The 25,075-nt window shown below is 41.4% G+C and overlaps 1 protein-coding gene across 2 annotated transcripts in view; it reads left to right on the forward strand.

Moving 5' to 3' along the window:
- Window positions 1-25,075, forward strand: part of LOC102798253 (uncharacterized) — a 90,779-nt gene that overhangs the window by 22,055 nt on the left and 43,649 nt on the right. Inside the window, exons 6-8 of one of the 2 annotated variants that reach the window (XM_006794688.3) lie at window positions 3,433-3,516; window positions 16,547-16,666; window positions 23,209-23,379. In XM_006794688.3, the coding sequence (XP_006794751.2) occupies window positions 3,433-3,516; window positions 16,547-16,666; window positions 23,209-23,379 (375 nt within the window). The remainder of the gene's footprint in view (window positions 1-3,432; window positions 3,517-16,546; window positions 16,667-23,208; window positions 23,380-25,075) is intronic. The other variant, XM_006794689.3, reaches the window with a different exon arrangement.

The raw sequence follows: 25,075 nt of genomic DNA on the forward strand, positions 1-25,075 counted from the left end.
TGAGTCATCTCCTCTGTGTCCTTGGCTTATTAACTGATTTAAGACTGATTAGATCAGTCATGCACAGACGTGCACAGGCACACATGCGCACCAAATTTGAATATCAAAATGGAATTGCTTGACCAGTGAAAACTAGATTAATTCAAAATGTTTGCATCAAGGTGTAGGTAAAACGGATGACTGTGCATATTTTTAATGCACCTTGCAGCATTTAGAGCCATTTATGACATTAACTAAAGCTCATGTTATGCAAACACATTTTGCAAGTCAAAGCCACTTATGTTGAGAATGCATGATGCTCCTTTTTTCCCTCCTTCGCCTTGATTTGACGTCATGAGATCATCAGCATAAGTATTGATTTTGCACTCCATTAAATGGAGTTTGAGTTTGCTACAACGTGTCTCGTCTTTTCACAATACCATGCCTCAGTAACAAGAGAGTGTTGTTGAACTGTTTTATGGCATTGTTATATCTGGGCCTTTTTTTAAAATCACTAGCTGCAGAGATACTTCAAATAGCTTGATAATAAGAAAAAAAAAAAGATGATTAATTTCTGCACGGACACATTGTTGACCCTACACACCAGAGCAGCATTAGCTTAAATCCCTATTTATCACCTGTAATTGTTCCTTGATCTCACTTCATCAAGGTTATGTAAACAGATTAGATGTTTCTTCGCTCCCAAGAAATTACCATAAATAGCTTTTCTTCTCTCCAGTCTCCAGAAAGCATCAAGAACTTGCACTGTTTCTGCCTGGTCAAATCTCCTGACAACCTAACAGCATTTGGCACAGAAACCTCCCTCGTTCTCAGTCTTAATTTGAACAAAATAATTTCTGTTGTTGTGGTTGATGTGAGAAACTACTGAAGTTTTCCACCTACTTGATCAGCCCTGAACACGATGTTACAGTTACACAGCTGTCCTGGTAAATAAGAGAAAGTTGTCTGTTAGAGTTGGTTGAGTCAGCCAGTGTTAAATGTGTATGCCTGTGTGTGCTCTCGCACAGGACTGATTGTTTCTACTTCTCTCTGTATATGTGGCAGTTTCCTCTCGAGATGTTAATTCCTCTCCTCCCTGTTGTTGTCATGCTTCCACCAGCAGTGTCTGCACCGGGGAGACGAAGACATATTGGTGTTAATGAAAAGCCCTCCTAAACTATCCTCCCCGCATGAATGTTTAAACATGCTTGTCATAACATTCATTCGCTCACACATGACAGCTAGCATCTGCAGCTGCCTTGCTCGCCCTCAATATTTTATCATACCATCTCCCCTAACCCCACACTAGCACAATGCCTGTGTGTTAGCAAACTGAATTATAATGACTGAAAACAGGCTGTGTTCAGACCCACTGCCAGCACAGGCCATGCATAATGGATTCAGTAACACCAAAGGTCTCATAATGGTACAATTAGTCAATCTTAAATATGAAAGTAATAAAGAAAGGCAAAACAAGAAGCCTTTTTGTTTTTTTCAAGTAGCCAAAGAAAAAAAAAGAAAAGGAGAAATGTACACAAAGATAATGAGAGAGAAAAAATGCAAAGTAAGGACAAAATGTGTAAAGAAGGAAAGAAAGAGAGAAATCCTTGTGTCCATTTACAGTATGCTATTCCAAAGTCCCATAACGCTGCAGGTCAGCAGTTGTGACCTTGGTGGTTTTGACAGAAATGATTCACCATGGTAACGGTTGGTCTGCAACCCTCAGTACACCCCCGCACCCCTCATCATTCCCCAACCTTCCTTACCGCCTCTTTTCCAATTTGATTGGATGCACAATTGAAATGTCATGCCTCAGCAAAACGCATGCACACGCACCCGATCAACCACAGTGAAAAAGTGGGGGGGATAAAAGAAGTGGACATGTTATACACTTCAAATTATAAATTAAGAGACAGGTCCAGTGCACGCTGGAAGAAAAGAGGGGTTTTGGTCGAGCATCGAATCACTTGCATTTCAGGTAGCAAGGATAAATATGCATATATGGCTGAAATCATAATCAGAGCTATAGGGTTAATGTTGTGTGATGTACCAGGGGACATAGGCACAGTGCATCAAAGCAGTGAAGGGAGCCATAGTCACTAAATGCAAAGTCAAATGAATATTAATGCAGAACCAATTACCTCAGAGAAATGTTGTCTGTAGGTTAACTTTGCTAACGCGCGTGTCTCACCTTTACCGCAGTAGAAGCATTGGGGGATGGGTTGTTGAGGGGCAGCGCTGATGTGTTAGTTTTCTTCCTAACAAGCTTCTCTGTCCCTGCTAAAATAGAATTGTTGAGCAAACAGCTACTCCTCTCCACTTATCTTATTTCAATACGATGCAAGATCCGATTTTTAAAGAGAGGGAAAGTGCAAAGTGAGGGTTACAATTAGGGTGTTACTTGACTGTGGCATTTCTTTAAAATACTTCATAAGCAGCAAAAAAATAAATAAATAAATTATGTATTTTGCATGTCATACAGCAATGCTAAGTCTCCTCTTTTTCTTTACTTCAGTCTTTAGAGGTGAGCCACATACTTTCTTGTTGTATGAGCAGCTTAGCACAGAGCAGCACTGATCTATGCAGGTGCTGATCTGCACAAGTGACTGTGCCACACTTAAAGCCCCTTCTAAATCAGTGTTAAAGCCTTGATAATAGACCTCACTGACCAATTGATTGGCCTTCATATGTTTACAGCTCACTTTAATTGCCTCAAAAATACCATTTATCAGCCAAGTGTGTCCGCATATGCATGTATGTGTGAGTGCAAGCATGCCCGTCCATTGACAAAAAGGCTTATTGATTTATCAGCATCAGGATTTGTCCCGTTCACCATACATAAAACCCCTGCGTATGTGCTGTTCAAAATGGGAAATGGCCCCATTGATTCCCTTAAGTTGGAGCCCAAATGCTAAAGATTTTTGGATAAGCTTTCTCATTACTTAAGCTGAAATCAATAGGGGAGAGCATGGGTCTAATGAATGAACGGGCCACAGATCAGATGGGGTGTGCTCATCCCTGGCCTGTCCGGGTCGATCCGAGTATGTGTGTGTGAGTGCGTGTGTGGGAGAAAGAGAGAGAAAGAGACATCCGCATGCACTCACACAAAAACGAGCGGACTATTTGGACATCACAAATCTTTTTGTCTGCCTCAGAAAATTCACATTTTAGATCCATTTGTGTCTTTAGGTCTTTCTGCTCACTTGACCCACTTCTGTGCCTTTAGCTTCCACTGCTTCTCGATCCACATTAATGCGCCATAAATATGTTCTTTTCAGAACCGGAAGTGCCGCCCACGTGTTAAAATCATGCAAGATACCAAACCCTTATCCATGTATGGTTTGGAAAATAGTTTAAGCCTCAAAAGTCTGCGTATGGAATTTCAAATATTTGTTATTAATTATTATTTTAATCGTTCTACTTTCCCTTTGCACACTTTCTTTCCCTCTGTAGTTGGAGGCCAGCAGGAAGCAGGTGGAACATCAGAGGAGGGAGTTATCAGAGCTTCACCAGAAGGAGGAGACACTTTTGTGTGAGGTACAAAGATAAATCATAAACCCACACACACACGCATGCACATGCACACAACATACACACACACACACACACACACACACACACACACACACACACACACACACACACACACACACACACACACACAGAGGAACTAACTCGGGGTTTAAGATTTAAATACTCAGCATCTACAAATAAAATCTAGATTAGTCATAAATCTTCATGGGACTGTACAGTAATATCGAGTGCATGTGGATGTGTGTCAGCCAGCCAGCTGGTGGAACCAAGAATGTAGCTCACACACGCATACGCAGAAACTACTACCCCTCTTAGTCGCAGCCCCTTTGGCTAACCATTTGGTTTTTCCACTTTCCACTCTTTCCACCCCTTTGAAATATCAAAACAGCACAGAGTGGTGTATCTCTTGAAAATTGTTTTTGGCTGAGTGTGCAGACGCTTCCTCTCAGAGTACATTTACCAGACAACTTCTAACAGTTTCCCTTTGTGACTTGGCCAATTTATGGAATTAACTCGATAAGCCGATATTACAAACAGTTGTCACTGCGATTAGTTAAACCAAGGAGTTGCTCGCTAAAAATTAGAAACCTGCAGACACCTAACGCTGATGAAAAATTAATTAAATCATGAATTAAATAGATTTAATTAGTAATATTGCAGTTATTAAATATCACATACACATGAAGCAGGAAACTTAGGAGCTATTTGGTGGATTTATAAACTGTGGCTTTAAGTAGGATGAGCAGTCAATAAATTGTGCATATGAGCACTATCAACAAAGAACTCTGGATGATCACCACTAACCCAGCCCACTTTTCAAACAGTCAACTCCCTATCCCTTCCCCTACTCTCCACCAAGGTGTCCCGCCTTTTCAACTCATAAATATGGAAGGCAAAAGATGATGAGATTCAGGGACAAGAAAGGAATCAAAATCTATTGTAGCGTGTCCTTTTCCCCGTGTAAAGTTTGGATTAAATGTCACACATTAGCATGTGAACTTTTAAATGAGCTTGTTTGCTCTCCACGGTGTGGGGCATGTAAATACCCATCTTGAGAATGGAATGGGGATTTCGTAGTGGAGGGGGTGGTGCTGGTGGAGGTTCTCAAGAGTTGCGGAGTGTAGGACACATTTGAGGGTTGCAATGGGCAATTAGACTCCACCAAGGGACGGGTGTACCAAACAGGTCTATTGACTGCAACCTGAAGTGACAGACATTAGCAGATGGGAAATCTCACTAAGGGATGTGGCTTCTAGTGATTTATGTGAGACAGATGATTGACATGAGAAGACTGACACACACTGTCATGTTTATTTCTGGGCAAAATCCGGTCAGAGTGAAAAGAAATATGTAAATGTTTAGAAAACCATTGTAAGTTTGTTTGATCAAAAAAAATTAACTGTTGAAATTTTTATGTACTTTTTACTTTTGCATTTTCATTCTATAACACGTTTAATATGCACTGCTCAAGATTTTAAGAAACACTTTGAAAATACATCAGATCTCAATGGGAAAAATCATGCTGGTTATCTATACTGATATGGACTGGGTAATGTGTTATGAATGAAAGAATGAATTGTTTGATGGAAATAAAAATGATCAAAATACAGAGGGCTGAATTCAAAAACATCTGGAAAATCAAAGTGAAAAAATGATTCAGTGAGTTAGTCGATTTTGTTGAAATTTCTTGGGAGCAACTCAAAATGGTACTCAGTAATTGGTGCTTGTATTCATGTCTGACAATACTGGACCGCGCTCCTATTGAGAGGATGGACGATGTCCTGAGGGATCTTCTCCCAGATCTGGACCAGGGCATACCTAATAGCAGACAGTGTGCTGTTGTCTAACCTGTAGATATCTGTGCGTTCATCCATTCCTCACCACCAAACCGCTCATACTGAACGATGAACAGGCAGCATAACGTTCTCCACGACTTCTCCAGAGCCTTTCACATCTATCACATATATTCAGTGCTTCGATCTGTGAAAATTAGAGGGTGCACTGAGCACAGAACTTACTAAAGGACATTGGACCCCCAGGCCACCCTCATGAGGTCTGTTTCTGATTGTTTGGCCAGAGACATTTACACCAGTGGGCTGCTGGAGGTTCTTTGTTGCTCCGTCAGTGCTCATCCTGTTCCTCATTGTACAAAAGGAGCAGATACCGGTTCTGCTGATGGGCTAAGCACCTTCTAAAGCTTTACCGCACTCCTAAAGTAACTGCCTATGTCCTGGAATCTCCTACATGCGTTTTGGAAGACACAACAAGCCTTGTGGCTATGACACATATTGACGTGCGATCCTGGAGGAATTGGACTACCTGTGCAAGCTCTGTAGGGTCCAGGCACCAACTCATGTTACCAGTAGTGACACTGACGTTAGGCAAAAGTAGTGAAAAAACAGTCAGAAAAGATGCAGGGAAAAAATGTCAGTGACTTGGACCTTTAAAAACGATTTGTGGTTTAAGGGTTGTCTCATTGTTGCCCCTCTAACTGCACATGTTGTTAATTGTATTTACACCAAACTGGTTAACAACCCCCTCTGCTACTTAACTGACCAGATCAATATCCCAGAAGTTTTACTGACTCTGATTAAAAAGTGTTCCTTTCATGTTTTCTGAGCAGTGTATAAGTTAAGCTATGGAAATAGCAAACATATGGTAAAGACCATAAAAAACAAGCATGTGTCGCTAACACTCACAGAACCTCAGGGTTGAGAGCTCACCAAGTACTATTGTCAGAATATGTGTGTGTGTGTTGACGCATGACCGTATTGTGTATCATATCTGATAACCAAACACCATAATATATGTGCACATATTTCACTGGCTATGATTCCCTTTGTTTTAAAATGTGAGTCTGCTTATTTATTGACATAATTTCCTCTCACTGAAGGGCTTGTGTCTATAAAACACATTAAAATCATATTGCAATCTTTGGTTACCCAGGAGTAGTGTCATAGTTCTATTATACTCACTGAACAACAGCATCACAGCCTGTTTATCAATCCAATATCTCATAATGTGCTCTCTGCCTGGTCATTTTGAATATAAAAAGATCTCATACTCCCATTGTACCATATTTCCTATATTTAGTATTAATCTCTTGTACTGACATGAATCTGACACATCCAATATGGCATTTGATTAGTTGTTTTTGTTTTTTTTTTGTTTTATTTATTTTTTTCTGAGTCTCCAGGTGATATTAGATACATGTGCCGAGCTAGTATTATGTTGGTTGTTTCATCTGAGCATAAAAATGATTTATTGTGTACTCAGCAGGCAGTGTCATTGACTAGCTTTAATTTCACTGCAAGGGTGGGCTTTATTACTCTGCTACTCTCTAAATATGTGTATGTGAGTGTGTGTGAGAGAAAGTGTGTGTGTGTGTGCACGTGTGTGTGTGTGTGTGGAGTGGGGGGGGGGGGGGGGGTACAAAGAAAAAATAGAAAGTGCAAATGAATGTTTCTGTGGACATACATTCTGTCTCTTTTCATGCTTACTATCTTTGCAGCATGCAACATCTGTGCACACACGTGCTGAGACTCTCTTTCGCTTGTGTGAGATGTAGTTATGATCTATAGCTGGATTTAAAAGTTTAATGATCATAAGTGCTTATCTTATCCAGTCCAGTCCAGAATAAGTCCAGGCAAAATGCCATGATGTCGTTAGTTTTTGATGAGCAGAGCTTTCCTAAACCTAACCAAGTAGTTTTCAATGCCCAAAGCTAGCAAAGGTAAGACAATAAACTGCAAGTAAATATGAAACCTGCACCCAGAGAAAACTCAATTTTCAGTCTCAGTGGTCAAAAATCAGGGGTGTCTGAAATGTGTCTGATCTTGTTACTCTTGGAGTGGACTCCGAGTCGAAACACCCCCAAAGCCACGTGGAAAAGTTTTCACAGTACTCTATGAAGTCCTGGGAAAACTAAGTACACCCCACAACTCAGTAGCTTTTAGAGTCACCGTTATCAGATGTATCTTGAATGAATGTTTTTTTGTGTTACTTAGTCTCTCACATCATTGTGTATGAATTTTGGCCCATTCATCTTTACAATGTTGCTTCAGTCCATTTTCAGTGATTTGTTTATGCACAGCTCAGTTTTGGTCCTGCCACAGCATTTTAGTCAGGTTGACGACTTTGACTGGGCCTTTTTTCTGCCAATTTGTCACAATTTGTCAATCTGTCACTGTTCTGTTGCATGACTCAATTTCACCCAATTTTAGCTATTAAACAAAAGGCTTAACATTTGCTTATAGAATACATTGCAATACAGAGGAGTTCATAGTTACCACCTGCAAGGTGCCCAGATCCTGTGGTTCCAAAACAAGCCCAAAGCCTGTGGTCACTCCTATTAGGTGTTTGGCCTGATAGGCTGATTGCTTTTGGCCAAACATGGCACTGTGTACAACTCCACTTGGATCTCATCTGTCCAAAACACATTGTTCCAGAAGTCTGGTGATTTGTTGAGATGTAACTTTGCAAACCTACTGCCATGTTCTGCCATGGAAGGACTGCCAGGAGAAGAGGCTTTCTCCTGGCAGTCCTTCTAAACAAGCCATACTTGTTCAGTCTTTTTCTAATTGTACTGAAATGAACATTATCATTTCACATGTTAAATGGGGCCTGTAGAGAAGTAGCTTTTGGGTTTTTTGCTGTTTTCCAGAGTGTTGCATGGTTTGACATTGGGGTGATTTTGCTGGGAGGTCCACTGCTGGAAGGATTATAGCTTTGTGTTAACATGCATCTGAGTGCTCCAGACCAGCAAACTTCCCAAATATATGTTTTTATTAAGCAGCTGATGATCAGTTAATCAAGTGGTAAATGGTAAATGAACTACATCTTATGTAGTGCTTTTTTACTTTACTGGAGTACTAACTCCAGTAAAGTAACATGCATCCATCCAGGTCCAAGTCTCTACCTCGCCTGTTTCTTGAGGGAGACACAGAAGCATTCCCAATCCAGCTGAGAGACATTACCTCTCAAGTTTGTCCTGGGTCTGTCCTATCTGAAGCATGATAGGGGCATTAGCAACAAATATTGATATTCCATATTAATCTTTATTTGGAGGACATCTTACATGCACTTTTGTGCAGTGACAATGAACAGTGAACCCTTTGAAATGGGCTGGCTTTCATTAAAAAACATTTCAAAAAATGTGACATGAATCTCATTTGAGCCACAAGAACACAAACCAAATGTGCTAAACACATGCTAACACACAAACAATTATACTGGTTCTCATCTTTGACCTCATCCCTGATGGGCATGTTTAATAAATACAAATCAAGCTACACTGTAAATAAGGAAAATTTAATGAAAAAATTTAATAACCAGTTCAACTTCCAAGTAACTGGTTATTAGATTTTGTGAAGCAGTGGGAATGAGGATCAGCACCTCCAAATCTGAGGCCATGGTTCTCAGCCGGAAAAGGGTGGAGTGCCCACTCCGGGTCGGGGATGAGTTGCTGCCCCAAGTGGAGGAGTTCAAGTATCTCGGGGTCTTGTTCGCGAGTGATGGGAGAAGGGAGCCGGAGATCGACAGATGGATTGGGGCTGCAGCTGCAGTAATGCAGACGCTGCACCGGTCCGTTGTGGTGAAGAGGGAGCTGAGTGTAAAAGCGAAGCTCTCAATTTACCGGTCGATCTACGTCCCTACCCTCACCTATGGCCATGAGCTGTGGGTAGTGACCGAAAGAACGAGATCGCGGATACAAGCGGCGGAAATGAGCTTCCTCCGAAGGGTGGCTGGCCTCTCCCTTAGAGATAGGGTGAGAAGTTCGGCCATCCGGGAGGGGCTCAGAGTAGAGCCGCTGCTGCTCCACATCGAAAGGAGCCAGCTGAGGTGGTTCGGGCATCTGACAAGGATGCCCCCTGGGCGCCTCCTGGGTGAGGTGTTCCAGGCATGTCCCACCGGGAGGAGGCCCCGGGGCAGACCCAGGACACGCTGGAGAGATTATATCTCTCAGCTGGCCTGGGAACGCCTTGGTGTCCCCCCGGATAAGCTGGAGGAGGTGGCTGGGGAGAGGGAGGTCTGGGCCTCTTTGCTTAGGCTGCTGCCCCTGCGACCCGGCCTCGGATAAAGCGGATGAAGATGGATGGATGGATGGAACTTCCAAGTACAGCAATAACCACAAAAAACAGGGTTTGGGGTCCCACACAACATTTGGACTATTTACCGTATGCTTCATCTCAGCCATTTTCTTGTCCAATGTGACCAGCTTACTTGAAGTTGTCCACAATATTGTTCAAGGCTTTGGTTCTGAGTGGGCTGCTCAGAAACTGAGCTGTTAAGTTGCCAATTTATTTCCTTGTCCTTTTGCGTCACCCAGCATCTAGCTTGAGCTTTAACTGTTGAGCAGCTCTATCCTGTAACATATTGTGATAGACTTGGACTTCTTTCATTTTCCCCTCAGTAATGAAAAGTTCTGTAGTACTCGAGGCAGCAAAACAGCCCAAAATTATACTTCACATGCTTCACATTTGGGATAGAACAATGAAACTTTCTTGAGTTCAAGGATTTTTTGTATTTCTAAGACAGAGTTATACATAAATCCTGCTGTATATCTTTGTATATATCTCCAAACGTGCTGTTTATTCATCGTCTTCTGCATGCAATTAGCAGTCACTGGACGAATCGGCACTTGGAGCCGTTCTCACATAACACTCTGGCCAAACTGGTGGTCCCGGTGCAAGAAATAGAGGAGCTCCACTTTGACGTGACAAACCTTACTTCTGATCAAATGCTACAGAGCTATAATCATGTTTGTGCCACTGAATTCCTTAACCTTTCCATGACCTCGTTGAATGCCAGCGGCCCAATCACAGAACCTAATTGAATCTGCTCGGCGGCGCCCCCCTCACACCCCTCCCCACCATACCCCAACCCAAATAAAATTGGAGGTGAAAAATGAATACAGCAGTATTCGGTAAGAGAGAAGAAGAAGGCAGGTGACACCAGTGGTGGTGGAGTTGGTGGGGTGGGATTGAGGCGGTGGATCATACTGCGGCTTTATAAATACACAGACGTGCTCGCAAACACACACCCAGACACGTACACGCAGTCACACCTTTTTCAATCCTGCAAGAGAATGGGGAGTGGGAAATGACAAAGAGAGAGAGAAGGCGGGAGCGAGGGAGAGGTTGGGCCTAGGATTCTCATTACCCCCCTGGCCTATTTGGAGGATATTCCTATAAGATAATCTGATTTATTTGCAATTTTCCTTTAAGCGGCTTAGTGTTTACCTCCAAGATTAATATTTTTCTCTGTTATTAATATCAGACTGTAATTAGGAGTGATGTGTCTCGCTAGGCACGGTTCTGTGGCCGCCAGGCAGCTGGCTGGATGAAACTCTTGTTGCGACTCACTTGTTGTGATCCTGTTTCACGAGAGGCGGAAAAAAACAGAGATGGAAGTTTTAAAAGAAGAGACTGCAGGGTAGGGATGCAGAATTACAATTGGGGCATACCTGTGTCTATGTCGAAGTGTATGCGTAGGTGAGTGCAGGTGCAGGACCGTACAAATATGGGAGTTTATGTGCGCGCGCGTGAGTGTGACAGTGTGATGGCCCCCTCTGATTGATAAGGTGTCTGTGCCGGCTGCAGATTGCTCTTGCTGATTGCTTCTGAGAGCTCCAGCTGATTTATAATCAGAGCAGGATGAAGGATTGTGCTGTGGATTGCTTATCTGTTTACCCCCTCACAACATAAACTGACAAATTATCATGTTGAACACCCCCCTCACCCAACCACCCACCCACACACACACACTCACACATGAAAGGGGAAAAAAACACATAATAATGTTGACCTTCTTATTAAATATAAAGGGAAAGAGAGAAAGCATGCAAGAGAGAGAGAGAGACACTGTCATATAATTTCACAGACACACACTGGCCATACGGAACATAAACAGCTCTACTCTTCAGCACATATTTTCATGATTGCACAAAGGAGTGCAATCAGTCTCAGTTGTTTATATACGAAAATGTCAACATGTCAACATCACATATCAAGTTACGTTGCAATTAGCATGTTTCAGGCACTTCGATTTTTTTTTTTATTCGCTTCAATCAAAAAAAGAAAGTATTCAAGTATTATTTGGAAGCTTCTTAGCCAGTGATCTCAAATATCGATTTGTATTCATTTGTGGCCTTTTGTTTCATTTGTGCATTTTTTTTATTCCTTGTTGCTTAACGTGCCTCACTGTGTGCAACGGCATTTCTTATATGCACAATCAAATTCTCAATCTCTGAACCATGCGAAAACTGACTCGGGAAATAACAAATATGCCGACTTTTATGGTACTTAGTGAAGTGATTCTGATTGTATTTAAACTGTTGTGTTTAGTTGTAGTAAGAATAAAATAGCTGTTGCTTTTGACAAAGAAACTGGCATATGATGTGAGACTAATTCCAATTGGCAAGGCAGGGTACAAGCCGGTAGTTTTAAACGCTGACAGGTTTTGTATGCCCTATGGCACTGTGACAGCTCTGTGTGTGTGTGTGTGTGTCTGCCTCTGTATCTTTCTGTCTTTCTCCCTTTTCCCAGTCTTACCTGTCTGTCTGATGATGCTACTTTCTCTGTTTTCACCGTGCTTGTTTGTAAATGCACGCAGACAAAATTATGAAGGGAACACAAAAAACACAAATGAATTCAGACGCACACACACACATGTGCACACACACACGCGCGCACACACTGACGAATGGCAGCAATTAGATGGGGAAACCAAGCATGTGAGGACAGAGGAGCGCTGAGGGGCTGCAGCCTGCTGTATGGAACGTGCGTTTGTGTATGTGTGTGTGCGTGTGCACATGTTATATGTTTGTGTGCATTTGGTAGGTTTTTATCCCTCTATTTATACCATCCATCTGTCTAAATATCAACACTGTCTCATATGTCACTGGACAGCAGCTGTAGTAAGGTGTAGTCGAATTTTAGCATTTGCAATCAAGGACCAAATGTGAAAAGGCCTGGACTGCAACAATATAACTTTACAAGAGATAATTAGTTATTGTATAAAAGGTGAAAAAGAAATGTTTGAGTATTTGACAGCAGGCACATGAGGTAAAAAATTCAATTTTTTTAAGTTAAAAAAAGAAATAAATGTGAAATATTTGTCATCTCTGTCTTCCTCCGGTTTCATGTCAGCCTACTGAATTGGTCAACCCACTGACACTGAGACCTTGGGCTTCCTTAGTTCTTCTTTTCTCTCCCATTTGGAAGAATTGTCTTCTCGCTTCAGTCAGAGCAGCAGTCACTTCTCATATTCCCTTTAAATGTGAGGATTCATCTTTTCAGGAAATTCCTCAATGCAGCCTTCCCTCTTCAAATTAATCACATCTCTACCTACTCCAGTTGCTATCCAATAAACACTCCCCCCCTCGCCTAGATCCGTAACTGTCCCAGGATTTCTCTGATTTTTCATCGCCAGGTTGCATGTGGAAGTCAGTATTAATTAGCTGCAGCGGTTAAGTAATAAAAGAGCTTCAAGGCAATTCAATTTCAGCTGTTTAAAAAGATTTGAGACGCACTGTTTAACTTGTTTGGGACTAACTTTTAGTGCTGACACTGGTGACTTGTTTCCCAAGCATTACAGCTGTTAGGTAAAAAAATATAATATAATATTAAAAAAACACCATCAAATGTTATGAAAACATATAATATGTCTGTCTTTTTGTGTTAGTTTCTGTATGTGTGTGTGTGTGTGAGAGAGAGTAAGAGAGAGTAGTCATATTTGAAAGGAGAGCAGAGGTATGATAGACACAGCTGAACGATTTACTTCTTGCTTACATCACAAATCATCCTCATATTATAAGGCTTTACATGCAAATACGAGGCAGAGTAAATGTGTGTGTGTGTGTGTGTGTGTGTGTGTGCACATGTGGGAGAGAGGGACTGCACACTGGTCTGCAAAATAAAGCAAACTCTTATTTGCATATAAACTGAATGCATTGTGTGACTTTATATATGTAACCCATGTTTAGTATCAATGTATATCATGAATGAGTGAGTAAGTGTATGCGCCTCTGTGTGTGTGTGTGTGTGTGTGTGTGTGTGTGTGTGTGGGGTAACCCTGTATCACTGGCAAGCTCATTTCTCTCAGAAATCAAAGTTAAATGGGTCATCTATCATGAGAATATGTGACTGGGTCTCTTGTCTCTGCTGTGTGTGTGTGTGTGTGTGTGTGTGTGTGTGTGTGTGTGCGTGCGTGTGTGTCTCATGCACACATATGCAAGGTGTGTGGTGCGAGAGCAGTCTGCGTGCACCGCTGCAGCTGCTCACACGTGTGTATGCGGCAGCCACTTGTCTTTGCCTATGCTATGATTAATGGTTTACATTGGGCTGTTCAGCCATGCATGTTTCTTGGTTTATCGTTTTATGCTGTCTCCAATTAAAGCTCCATAACTTGAGTGATGGCTTCACGCCAGTGTCCATCAATAGAGGCCATCAGCAGCCTCATGCATTCAGGATATGGAAGCCACACACTAACTAATATCCTTTTGTGTCAGAGCCAGTGGGCATCCTTTTTGTGTGACTGTACAAATATATACACGTGCGCATGCTGTGCACATGAAATAAAAACAGTAATTAAATTTGAAGTGATCTATTTTTCCTGATAAATTTGGTTTTACTGTTTAAAATCTTGAAAAATGAATTACCAATGGGATAAAATAATATTATAATTGTATTTTTTTTTATGTAATCAATGAAAACCATCAGGTGATCAATTAATGAATCATCCTGAAATTGTTTTTTCGATAAGGACAGTCTTTTGCGCCATGTCTGCATTCATGCACGATTTTGCATCTTTGTGTCTTTTTGTGCCAAAGAAGTGCTGGGGGCTACATACATGTGGACGTGGGAGCTAGTTCATGTGTGCGCCTCACAGACACGCATGTGCCGCACAATATCATTTCACGCAATATTATTTCTCATATAGCTGTAATGACATTAGGCCGATATGTTGATTATACTGTCGGCAAACAGCAGCCTGCTGATTGGGTTAGCATATAACCTTATATCACATCTCTCCATTCATCCCTGTGCTTTTTTTTTTATTGCCCTCATTTTTCCAAATCACTTCCCACTTCCAGTTTCCAGGGCGAGGTTCCAGGCTATGCAAGCAGGTGATGAGAAGTAATATGATGACAGGAAGACACAACAACTTAAGAGAAGAAAACCCAGAACCTTAGAGCAGCCCAAGTTCTCTAAGTGCAGGACAAGGAAGCCTAGTGGTAGGATAGAAAAGCGTTGTTGAAAAACATAAGAATAAATGAATATTTATTCGCGCTGACAAAACCCAGTGAGCACGCCCAAATTGTACATGTTACGGTTTCTGCTCAGCTTTAGTTTTTTGATTTTTAACAGTTGTATGGATTGATGATGATGAAGAAGAAGAACAAAACGGGAGATTTTTTTTGGTGTGGGCTACTGAGATTGTTAAAGAGAATGTGATTTTATTTGCAGTTGGGACACTTACTGATGATGATCTGCACACACAAAACAAGGTTTTTCATGCATTAAGGAAGTTTTAATCCCTCCCATAGAGGTTTTAGCCAAAGCTAAGATGCTAAGATCACTGCTCATTGGGATTTTATTTACTCAAGGATAATAGGAATATTCATTACTGTACATAGACGAATCTTGTTTACATTTGTGGTATAAACTTCAAGCTGTGTTTGGAGTTGTGTAGCAGCTACAGCTTTAATATGTGTCAATAAGCAGCAGAATGCAATGGCAAAAATCAGCAGAAAACACGCTGTAGCTGTATACAATCACCTCTATTTCCCTTCTCCCTAGCTAACATGTACACACAAACATACATGGGGTGTACTCTCAAACACAGACTTCATTATTATCTACAAGAAACAAACATTACACAAAATACCTCTGGCGATATTTGTGCTTTGACGAAAAGAACACTTTTGGTGCTGTTTGGTTCTTAAACACAGCTGTGTTAGCACGTCGAACTGTCAAGATTTTACTGCAAATTACTAATGGTGGGAATCAATATCTGTACCACATGCACAGGTAATGATTTAGCCATGCATAGCATACAGCTGGACAGACAAGCAGCAAATGGAAAAAAGATAACAATAACAATAAATTCACATCAGCCATACCTAACGCATAAGATGCTATGCTATGTCAAGGCTAAATGACACAAGGAGAAAAATGAAACTAGGTTGTGTGGAAATTTAAAAAAAAAGGGGGGGGGGGGTCTGATTTAGTATTCAGTAATGGCTGAAGGGGATTGGGGGGAGGGAGAGAAAGCAGACTTATGTATAGGGGAAAGGGGTGGATATGATGAAGCTGGAGAAAATTAATCAGTGTTATCATCTCCCGGCAAGTTTAGTTAACACTATTTCTGCCAGTTACAAAATATTCCAGCAATTAGTGATTTCCCATCGTGTGATAGTGTAAAAAAAATCAAACTTTCTGCTCTTTCTTTTCATGTATGGATTAAATATTGAGTGATTAGCAATACATTAGTCACTGGTAAGTTCAGAACCGTACTCTGGCTTGAATCTTAGTGCTTTAGTCTTCCTGTGAGGGAACGTCTGTTGTATCTGTGTAACAACCCATTAAATCACCGTGCATATACACTGCACACACACAAGAAAAGCACAGTCGCTTGTTGACCTCACATTAGATAAGCCCCGTGTCATCAGTCGAGCTCTCCAATGTTTGTTTGCATTTGTGCATGAGTTTAGCCTTGAGGCAGTCTCTATGCTTGCATGTACATTATAATGTAATCTAAGTGTATAAACATATTAATGTGTGTGCAGAGCAAGAAAATCACTGTGACAAAATCATAGTGTGACATTTTTCAAGAATGTGAAACTTTTTCACATTCTTGAAAAATGAAAAAACTATTTTGATTCTTTTTAAAAAATCGACAACACTTTTGCTCATAACCGCTTCTCTCTATCAATTTTAACAACGGAACAAGCAACGTTAAAAGTGAACTGACTAACACTTTGACTCCAGTTTATGACAATGACTAAATAATACTGTTCTTTCTGCTCCAGACCAAGGCCAAAATGGTGCATTTGAAAGACAAGCTCCACAATCGTTTCAAGAGAAGGGCGGAGGAGAAAGAGACGAGGATGAAGCAACTAACTGACGAGCTAAATGGAACGAGGCAAAAGGTAAAATGCACGCAAAGGGTACACAAGCACATACTTCAAATGCTTCTTTTATGTTTGTATAAAATTTAAAGACATTTTACAGATTCTTCAATGAATGAGTCCTATTTATCTATAATGAATTGCTGCTTCGCAGTAAGAGCGTTTGTGAGCGAAGGCTGCCAAGAAATGGGAAAGAGTAACTTCAAGAGAAGACATGCTTAGTGTTTTTAACACCGGGTCATAGTCTTTTTTGGTCAAACACATAAGTACACAAATAAACATACAGTACTGAAAAGCTTTTGAGTAAATGAATTGTATTGCACTGTGAACCCTTGGCTAACATTATTGGTTGACCCCTGGGATTCTGTTAGCTAATTTAACTACGCCATCCTAGCGCTTCAATCACTTTTCCACCCACTTATTTTATACCCTTTCAATTATACAGATTACCATTGCTAGTAGAGCTTATTGAGCTGTACTTCTGATTCAAAGGCACACCGGCCCATTGAGGCACAAGCACTGACTGACGTACACACACACACACAAGTACACACCACTTGATCTGCATATCATTATGCTTTTGATCGAATGCCAAGGTTTTTGCTGAGAAAGACGTCAGAGTCAAATGAAGCGAGCATGTACACAACACCTGTAGGATTTGTGTGTGTGTGTGTGCGCTCGTGTGCATTCATGCTCATGAGAGAGGCAGCTGTGAAATCTGCACCTGTTTAATTGAATTAGCCTCGTTAATGTATTCACACAGGCTGCCAAAAAAAGCGTGGCATTAACAAGCTCATTAGACCAATTAGTTAATTAATTGTCTGTATGGCAGAAGCTTCCCAAAGAGCTGCGTCTTCATTATCTGATAGCTGCTGCCTGTTGGATCACTGCTTGAGAGCTGATAATGCACTCTGTGTGTGCGCCCGCTTGTACGTCTCATCAAATGTCGTATATTCCTGCATATATGTGTGTATATATACTGTATGCACTGTGTGTGTGTGGTTATTTGAGGTGAAAATGTGCGTGTGCGCGCGTGGATGCTCATGTATTCGTCTGTCTGTGTGTAGCATGCTCATAATATGGTGGCCAATATCAGTGTGCATATTGCAGTGAAAGGTTATGTGGGGGCCGTCACTCCCACAGGTAAAGACAGAGCAGTCCTCCCAGCCACTTTCTAATCTCTCTTTTATTAGAAGTTAATATCTCGCCTGCTCTTTCTCACTCCACACTCCCACCTGCTTAGAAATGGCCCCGCTCCATCTTTTTAATTCAATTATATTAGCCACCCTCTCTCTCTCTCTCTCTGTCTTTCTCTGTGCCCATAACTCTGCGACTCACATCTCTCCCTAACACACTATCTATCTCTTTCTTCCTTCTCTGTCTCTTCCCATCTTACCCCTCCTTCCTTTGTCCTCAAATGTTCCATTTCTATTCGTAATCCTAGATGGAGGATAGACTTTGGCCAATCAAGGATTTGCGCAAGCCATTCTCCCTTTCTCTTCTTCTCTGCCTTGGTGGCAGAAATGTATGATGGTGAGCAGAGGGGGAGAAAAAAAAAAGGACAGACGGGAGGAGGTGGGAGGCAGGAGTTGAGGGGTGGACCCCAGGGGCGAAACTTTGATTGCTAAAGTAATGAGACTTGATCAGATTGAGGTTTCTCTCTCAATAGGAGCTCTACTAATATGAAAGTCCAGGGCTTAAGCACTCATTTGAAATAAAATCACAAATCTGATATTCTTTCTTCCGGACTCTCAGCCAAGGTCCTATACTCCTCTGCTGGAGAATTAAGACTTCACAGAGACCACATGGGAACTTTTAATCATCTCTGATGGTGGCAGATTTGGAGATGGGAAAAAAATGACCCTAATGTATTAATTATGTAACAATATTATGGAGAAAGTCAGACCTGTAAAGACCTTGAGCTATAGGAGGGATTTTGGCAGACACTGAGATCTTTAACTAGCTGGATCAACAGGCCTGACCCGCAGTGAGTGGGAATAAGAAAATGTCAACATCCTGTTATACAGACTCATAACAAATTAGATGTGACAACATAGGCTTTTTGAATTACCTTGTTTGTAGCCCTGTGAGTAACTCAAATTTGGATGTTTTTCCAGGGTAAATGTGACTTTGTTTCCAAGAAAGGCTTGATTGCTGCTGCAAAAATAATACTCAGTCTCTACTTGTTCACGAGAGCAAAAAACACCATGATGTTGGCACTAGATAACAGGAATAAAGACTATCAGTCACTTTACATCGCTCTTCCTTTTGGCTCCTGGGCACTTTACCATGAGTCCAAGCTTCTTTTGCGCAGCTATCACCGGTATATAAGCCTTTAAAACGTTATATTTCTCGAGTTTTAATATTGGATATTAGCGAAGACTTTGTCTAGTAACTAAGCTGACACAGAACACTGCCTTTAATTGTGTCTTGCATGTGAAATATGGCTATTGTCGAACAGTCCGGATTGCAGTCATAAGTAAGTATAGTAAAACATTTACAGAAGCTGACTTTTAATTAGATCTTATTGCTTTTACTTGGTTTAACATTGATGGCAATAATATTTAAAATGTGTAAAAATGTGCTCTTTTGCCAAATGTCCATTTTTCATTTGAAATCCCTCTTGCGCCGTAGATGGTTTAACATAAAGAACTTTTGCTCTCTGGTGTAATATGTTGAACTTGGTTGAAGCGCTGAAATGAACACGTTATTGTCCTAGTTTTTGTAAAACTTATTTCCCAATAGTCACACAAAAAACTGGGGCGAATAATCCAGATAAAAGAGAGATTTTAATTCATTATTGCAATAATACTGGGTGGCCCATTGCTTATAATTGTTACCATCTATTAGCAAAGCTCTAGATAATTTAACTGCATTGATGACCACCTTTAACTCACTGTTGCGCTGTGTTGGGTGGGACATATTAATGCTAGGAAGTGTTTCTGGGAGGCTCACTTAAGGAGGCAGAGGTAGGTTGTGACTGCACCAAGACACATGCCCCTAGCCGCAGTCTGCTCCTGGTGGCCATGTTCACTTTGAGTGTGTCTTTAGCTCCATATTTTTTTTATGGTTATATCTGCATCTTGTTATGACGTGATCTTAAATCATCCAGAAATAAAAATATGTAGACGTTTCGACTAGTGCGTGCGCGTGCATACAAAGGTATGGTATGGTATCTCAAAGTGTGTTTGCTGCGACTCTCTGCGGAGCTTCCTTGCTAATCTAACACAGGACCATTTAACTGAGTCCCAATGAATAGAGGCTTTGATTTAAGGGGGATCTGAACCACGGGCCCACACACACTCACATTCATGTTTGGGGTGAGGAGTTCACCCACTGTCTGCTTCCTCTGAAATTATTGGTCTTTTTGTATCAGTAATTGCTCAAGCGCAAATTCATGTACAGTAACGCACACCAACAGTTACTTAGAGTGGCACTGTGGTGCAGTGATTAGCAGTTTTGCTTCTCCTGGTCTCCAGGAACATGCAAACTCCACATAGAGTTTGTATGTTCATGCTCCTGGTGCTTGCCAAGGTTTCTCAGATTCAGATTTTTTCCACAGTCAAAAGACATGCATGCTAAGTAAGTTAGGTAAATCCTAAATTGGCTGTCCGTATGAATGAAATCATAAATTGCTGGTAAAGAGACAGTTCACCCCAAGTTCAAGTTGATGAAATTCCTTTGTGCTACAATAGGCTATGGATTGTAGTGTGGAGGTAAATGGTAAATGGCCTGTATTTGTATAGCGCTTTACTAGTCCCTAAGGACCCCAAAGCGCTTTACACAACCAGTCATCCACCCATTCACACACACATTCACACACTGACGATAGCAAGCTACATTGTAGCCACAGCCACCCTGGGGCACACTGACAGAGGCGAGGCTGCCGGACACTGGCGCCACCGGGCCCTCTGACCAGATCCAAGGTGGCAGATCCAAATGCAAAAGACTAATAAAAGCTGATAAAATTCCAAACCTGCTACTAGACATCCAAACAAAACCATAACCCAGAGAACTACAACAACACAAGAAAACACAAGGAAGCAGAAGAGCACACGCTGAAGGCACATCAGGGAATAGCCAAAGAAGACGAATACTAATCTGAATATTACTACTTAACAAGATGAACAGAACAAGGCAACACAAGGGGACCAAGGCATAAACACAGAGCAAGACAGAGGGACAACTGGAAAATATGAAATACAGAAAGAACTAAAAGTAACGGAAAAACCTGCCATTAATCTATAACTTAAGAATTCACAACCCCAAAACTAAACACAAAGAAACACACAACGTTCTACATTAGAATCAGATTAAAGAAAAGTGAGAGAAAACACTGTGGGAACTAAGCACAAATGCTAACTAATGAGCTAAAACATAAATATACATAGAACAAAAATGAGAAAATCATAACTCAAAATGTAGGAGCTTAAGTAGAGTAAAGAAGCCCAACTAAATAATAAACCCGAAGACGCAACTCAAAAACCTGGCACAAAAAGCCAGGGATCATGACATCTCTGGCCCGTACTGCTATTTATATGGTGTAAGTTACCAATCACTGGGAATATTGGCTGTAGAAATGCCTGCCCTCTCTTGAATGTAATGAATGCAAACAGCACTTAAAAGTCGTGCTTAAAGAGCCAAAAAATACATTACAGAAATACAACTCAGCAACAATCATTCCAGAAATCCTGACCCGGTTGCTCAAACAAAAATAAAATAAAAATAAAAATCCACAAAGTGTCAGCACTACTTGAAACGAACATCTTGTTTATCTTCTGTAACTGAAACCACCACATCTTGTTGGTAGTTTCGCAAACACTACGGGAAATCTTCGATTGAGGCGAAAGGGTGCCCCTGAGCACTTTTTTATTTGCAGGTAGAAAACCTCCAAGCTGTGGAGGCTCATGCGAAGCCCCTCGCCCAGGATGTGGTTAGTTTGCGAGTCACATAGAAGTCTCTGAAGAGAACATTTGTCATAAAGGAGAAAAACTAGAATGCCATCCTCAAAGACAGCCCAGCCACACGGCAGAGCACAGTGGGTAAGCACGCTCCGTCTTTCACACGCTCGCACACAGAGGAGAGGAGATCTTCTTAAACAAGGAGCAGAACTGGGCACCGTTCTCTAAATCAAATCCAGCGAGGTACATCGGGGAATTCTCCTCATTTTTTACTTCCTTCACAGTTAATCATCAGTCCTTCTTCCCCTCCTCCTCCGCCTTTCCTCTCTTGCCCTCTCTCCATATTTAATAACTCATCCCCACCATCTTAGCTCCGCAGAGGGTAGCCTCGTACATTAAAGAAGCATGTTTGTGTGAATATCACTTAGCCATTAGAAGGAACAAGATGGGGGGGAGGGGTTAAATGCTGGCTTGATTTTCTTTTCTATTAATTATTTTTCTTCAGATCATTCTTTTTTTTTTTGCTTCCTTTGTTGTCTTTTTCCTCTCTCATCTCCCTTGTCCAGCCTCTCTCTCTCTCTTTTGCCCCAATGAGAATCAGTGGTAATGAATGTGAACATTAAAGAGTCGTACGCATGATGAATGGAATGGCCTTTAGGTTTCTCTCACTGTCCTCTCACTCCCTCTCTTTATTTTTATTCTCGCTCCCTCTCTGTTTCATTCTCTTCTTCTTTTCCTCCTCCTCCTCTCACCCCTCTAGGTATATCAGAGTGGCGCGTGGCAGTGATGTGTTTTAGGCTTAAATTAACCTATTTACTGTGTCCTTGGCCAAACCAAGTCATTTGTCTGCTCCTTAGTGTTTTAGCATGGTGGGTGCCTGTCAGCCAGCTAAATGAAATACATTCAACATAAAAGCAGCGCGGCTCTTAGATGCTGACTTTATGCCCTTACTTTTCTAACACTAACTTAATTTCCTTATTACCTTTTTGACATCACTGGTGTATTCAGAAGGCGCCAGCAGCTTAAATGCGATAAGTGTAACACTGTATTTTCATTTCATCATGTTACTGATGTTCTGGGGCCGAGTTTGAAAATTTGCGGTGTCAAAGGTTTAAGTAAGTGTCTGAAAATAAACAGGTTGCTTTCTGTTGCCCGGCGTGATTTTGTATGTTACAAAGAAAAGGGGCCGTGGCCCAGCTAAACATCATGTGATGCTTTTTTTTTTCTTTTAATGAAAAGCTTTTTGATGCATCTGATGTAGAAGAGATACAAAAGGATCACAACACAGTGAGAGCGCTGCCTCCAGGTTTCAGAAGCACTGCTCCGGTTAGCGTCCTACAACTTTATGACGAGTAGTCAAGCAGTTTTATTGGTCCCGAGTCAAAGCGGTAATTGCAGGGGTCCCTAGCCTGGCACAAAGCCTTTATGATGTTCCCTTTCACTTGTACGGAGAAAAAACTGAAGCAAACGTCTCTAAATTTTACTTTCATCTCCCACCTCTCTTATTTGTATTTGCTTGCAATGGGTCGCTCATTCTTCTCCTTGCGTTTTGGTCCACCGCAGCTTTCTTTTTGTCTGTTGGCGGGCTTAAAGGTCCTAACCTCAAACAGTACTTTCAGATCATCATCCTTGCCTTTCTTCCTGTCTCTGCTAACCTTGCAGTTACGAATAAGTGAGGGTATGTTAAGTGATATCACGAATGCCCTGAATCAGACCACCACCAACCTGAATGCAGACAGACAGCAGATCTTAGGCCAGCTGCACCATGCGAGCAAAGAGGTTGAACGTCTACAGCTGGAATTAGCTCTCGAGCATCGCACCAGTGAAAAGAAGGTAATCAGCTTCGTCTCCAAGGTCTTACTTCAAATATTAAAATGTGAATTCTTGTAAAATCTTTCCTTTGTTTGACTTTGTTGTTTTACAATTAAACCGAAGCGTGAGCGTGTTTTTCCCCCTCAAATTGTTGACAATTGGTACATTAAAGGCGAGTTTTCCACCTCACCATTAAAGCAAGAGTTTCTACAGAAAGCGGGCACGTTGGAAGAAAAAAAAAAGGTTAATCTAGAGATACGAAATTTCTACTGGATGGGAGATTAAATATAATATTCACTTTAATGTAATGCATTGTCTTTCCCCACAATGGGACTGATAAGATGGGTCGCGTAGGTGAGGGATTCATTTAAATATGAAATTTTCAAATGTAATATTCACTGTGACAGGCATTGTCTATTTCTACAATAGTGCTGATAATAAGGTTTTAGATAATGGGTAATAGGATGTTCTGATATTTAGAGCCTTATTAAAAACACATACTTTTGATGAAGACAGACTTGGCAAAAATTTTGATTGTTCCGCTAAAATGGGATTTCAGCTTCACTACTGCTGGGATTGTGGCGAAGCTGGGAAATCACGTGGTCATGTGCAACATTGCTTCTTAGACCTGTTTTTTTGTCCTGCTCTGCCCTTTATACGATACACCAAAAGCATATGTTAGTGCTTAGTGGTTTGTGTTTAACCTTCAATTAACCAGGTTGCAAAGATACCTTTCCCAAAGCCGTTGGGAAATTTCAAGGGCTCGGAATTGTAAAAAACAGAACACAGCACATGAGGTTCGGTCCTTGTCACTGGGATGCCTCTTCACTGACAATACACTTTTTCAACGTATTTTTTTGGGTGAAGGTTAAGTTCAGAATTTTGCTGGCTATCCGCGAGTCTATTGTTACAGTAGTCAGCCATTTATTAGAGCGCCCATTTAAAAATGCTCCTCTGTAGCTCATGTATGGGAGTTTGGGTAAATTTAAGAAATTTAATTAGGGGGTGCACAGCAGTTCATTTTCACGATGAAAGCAGCTGCACTGAAGTTCAACTCCTTAAAAACAAGTCACCGAAGCTAAGCTGTCACATACAGGAGAGTTTTAAATAATTTCTAAAACGGTTTTGTGCTCATGTGTTTTGTCGCGCACATACATTCCATGCAGTTACCTGTGCACGTGCAACTGTGTGCACATGTATACGTGTGGGTGTGTTTAAGTCTTTTATGTTTGTGCTGGTTAAGTCAAAGGATGGACCACAGCTCTCAGCCCAGGGATCTGGTTTCTGCTTCACATCTGGCCTTGCTTTATGCACAAAAACTGGTTTTCTCTGATGTATTACAAGCCCTCTCTCGCACACCCACACAAGGGCGCACACACTTGCAGCTTTGCATTCCCTCATGCACACTTCATTCCGTCGTTGTGTGGACGGTGGCTGCAGTAGGTGTGCGGGAACGCGAGCGAGCGCGCCTGCTCCCTCTCAAATATAAATGAAACGGAGAACTTTGCATTAAGTGTTTTTTTTTTTTTTCTTTTCGCCGCGGCTTTAAATGTCCAAACATTAGCACAGCTGAACAAATACTGTCAACACTCTCTCCTTCATCTTAAATGTACTCTGCTGATTCACTCTCTCTTGCTCTCGCTCGCCCTCTCACTTACAGTTGCACTTCTTTCCTCCGAATAAAAAGAGAACGCAGTCTGCTCTCGCTGCAGAGAAC

Source organism: Neolamprologus brichardi, chromosome 9, assembly GCF_056152115.1.
Source record: "Neolamprologus brichardi isolate AB-2024 chromosome 9, ASM5615211v1, whole genome shotgun sequence".
NCBI lineage: Eukaryota > Metazoa > Chordata > Actinopteri > Cichliformes > Cichlidae > Neolamprologus > Neolamprologus brichardi.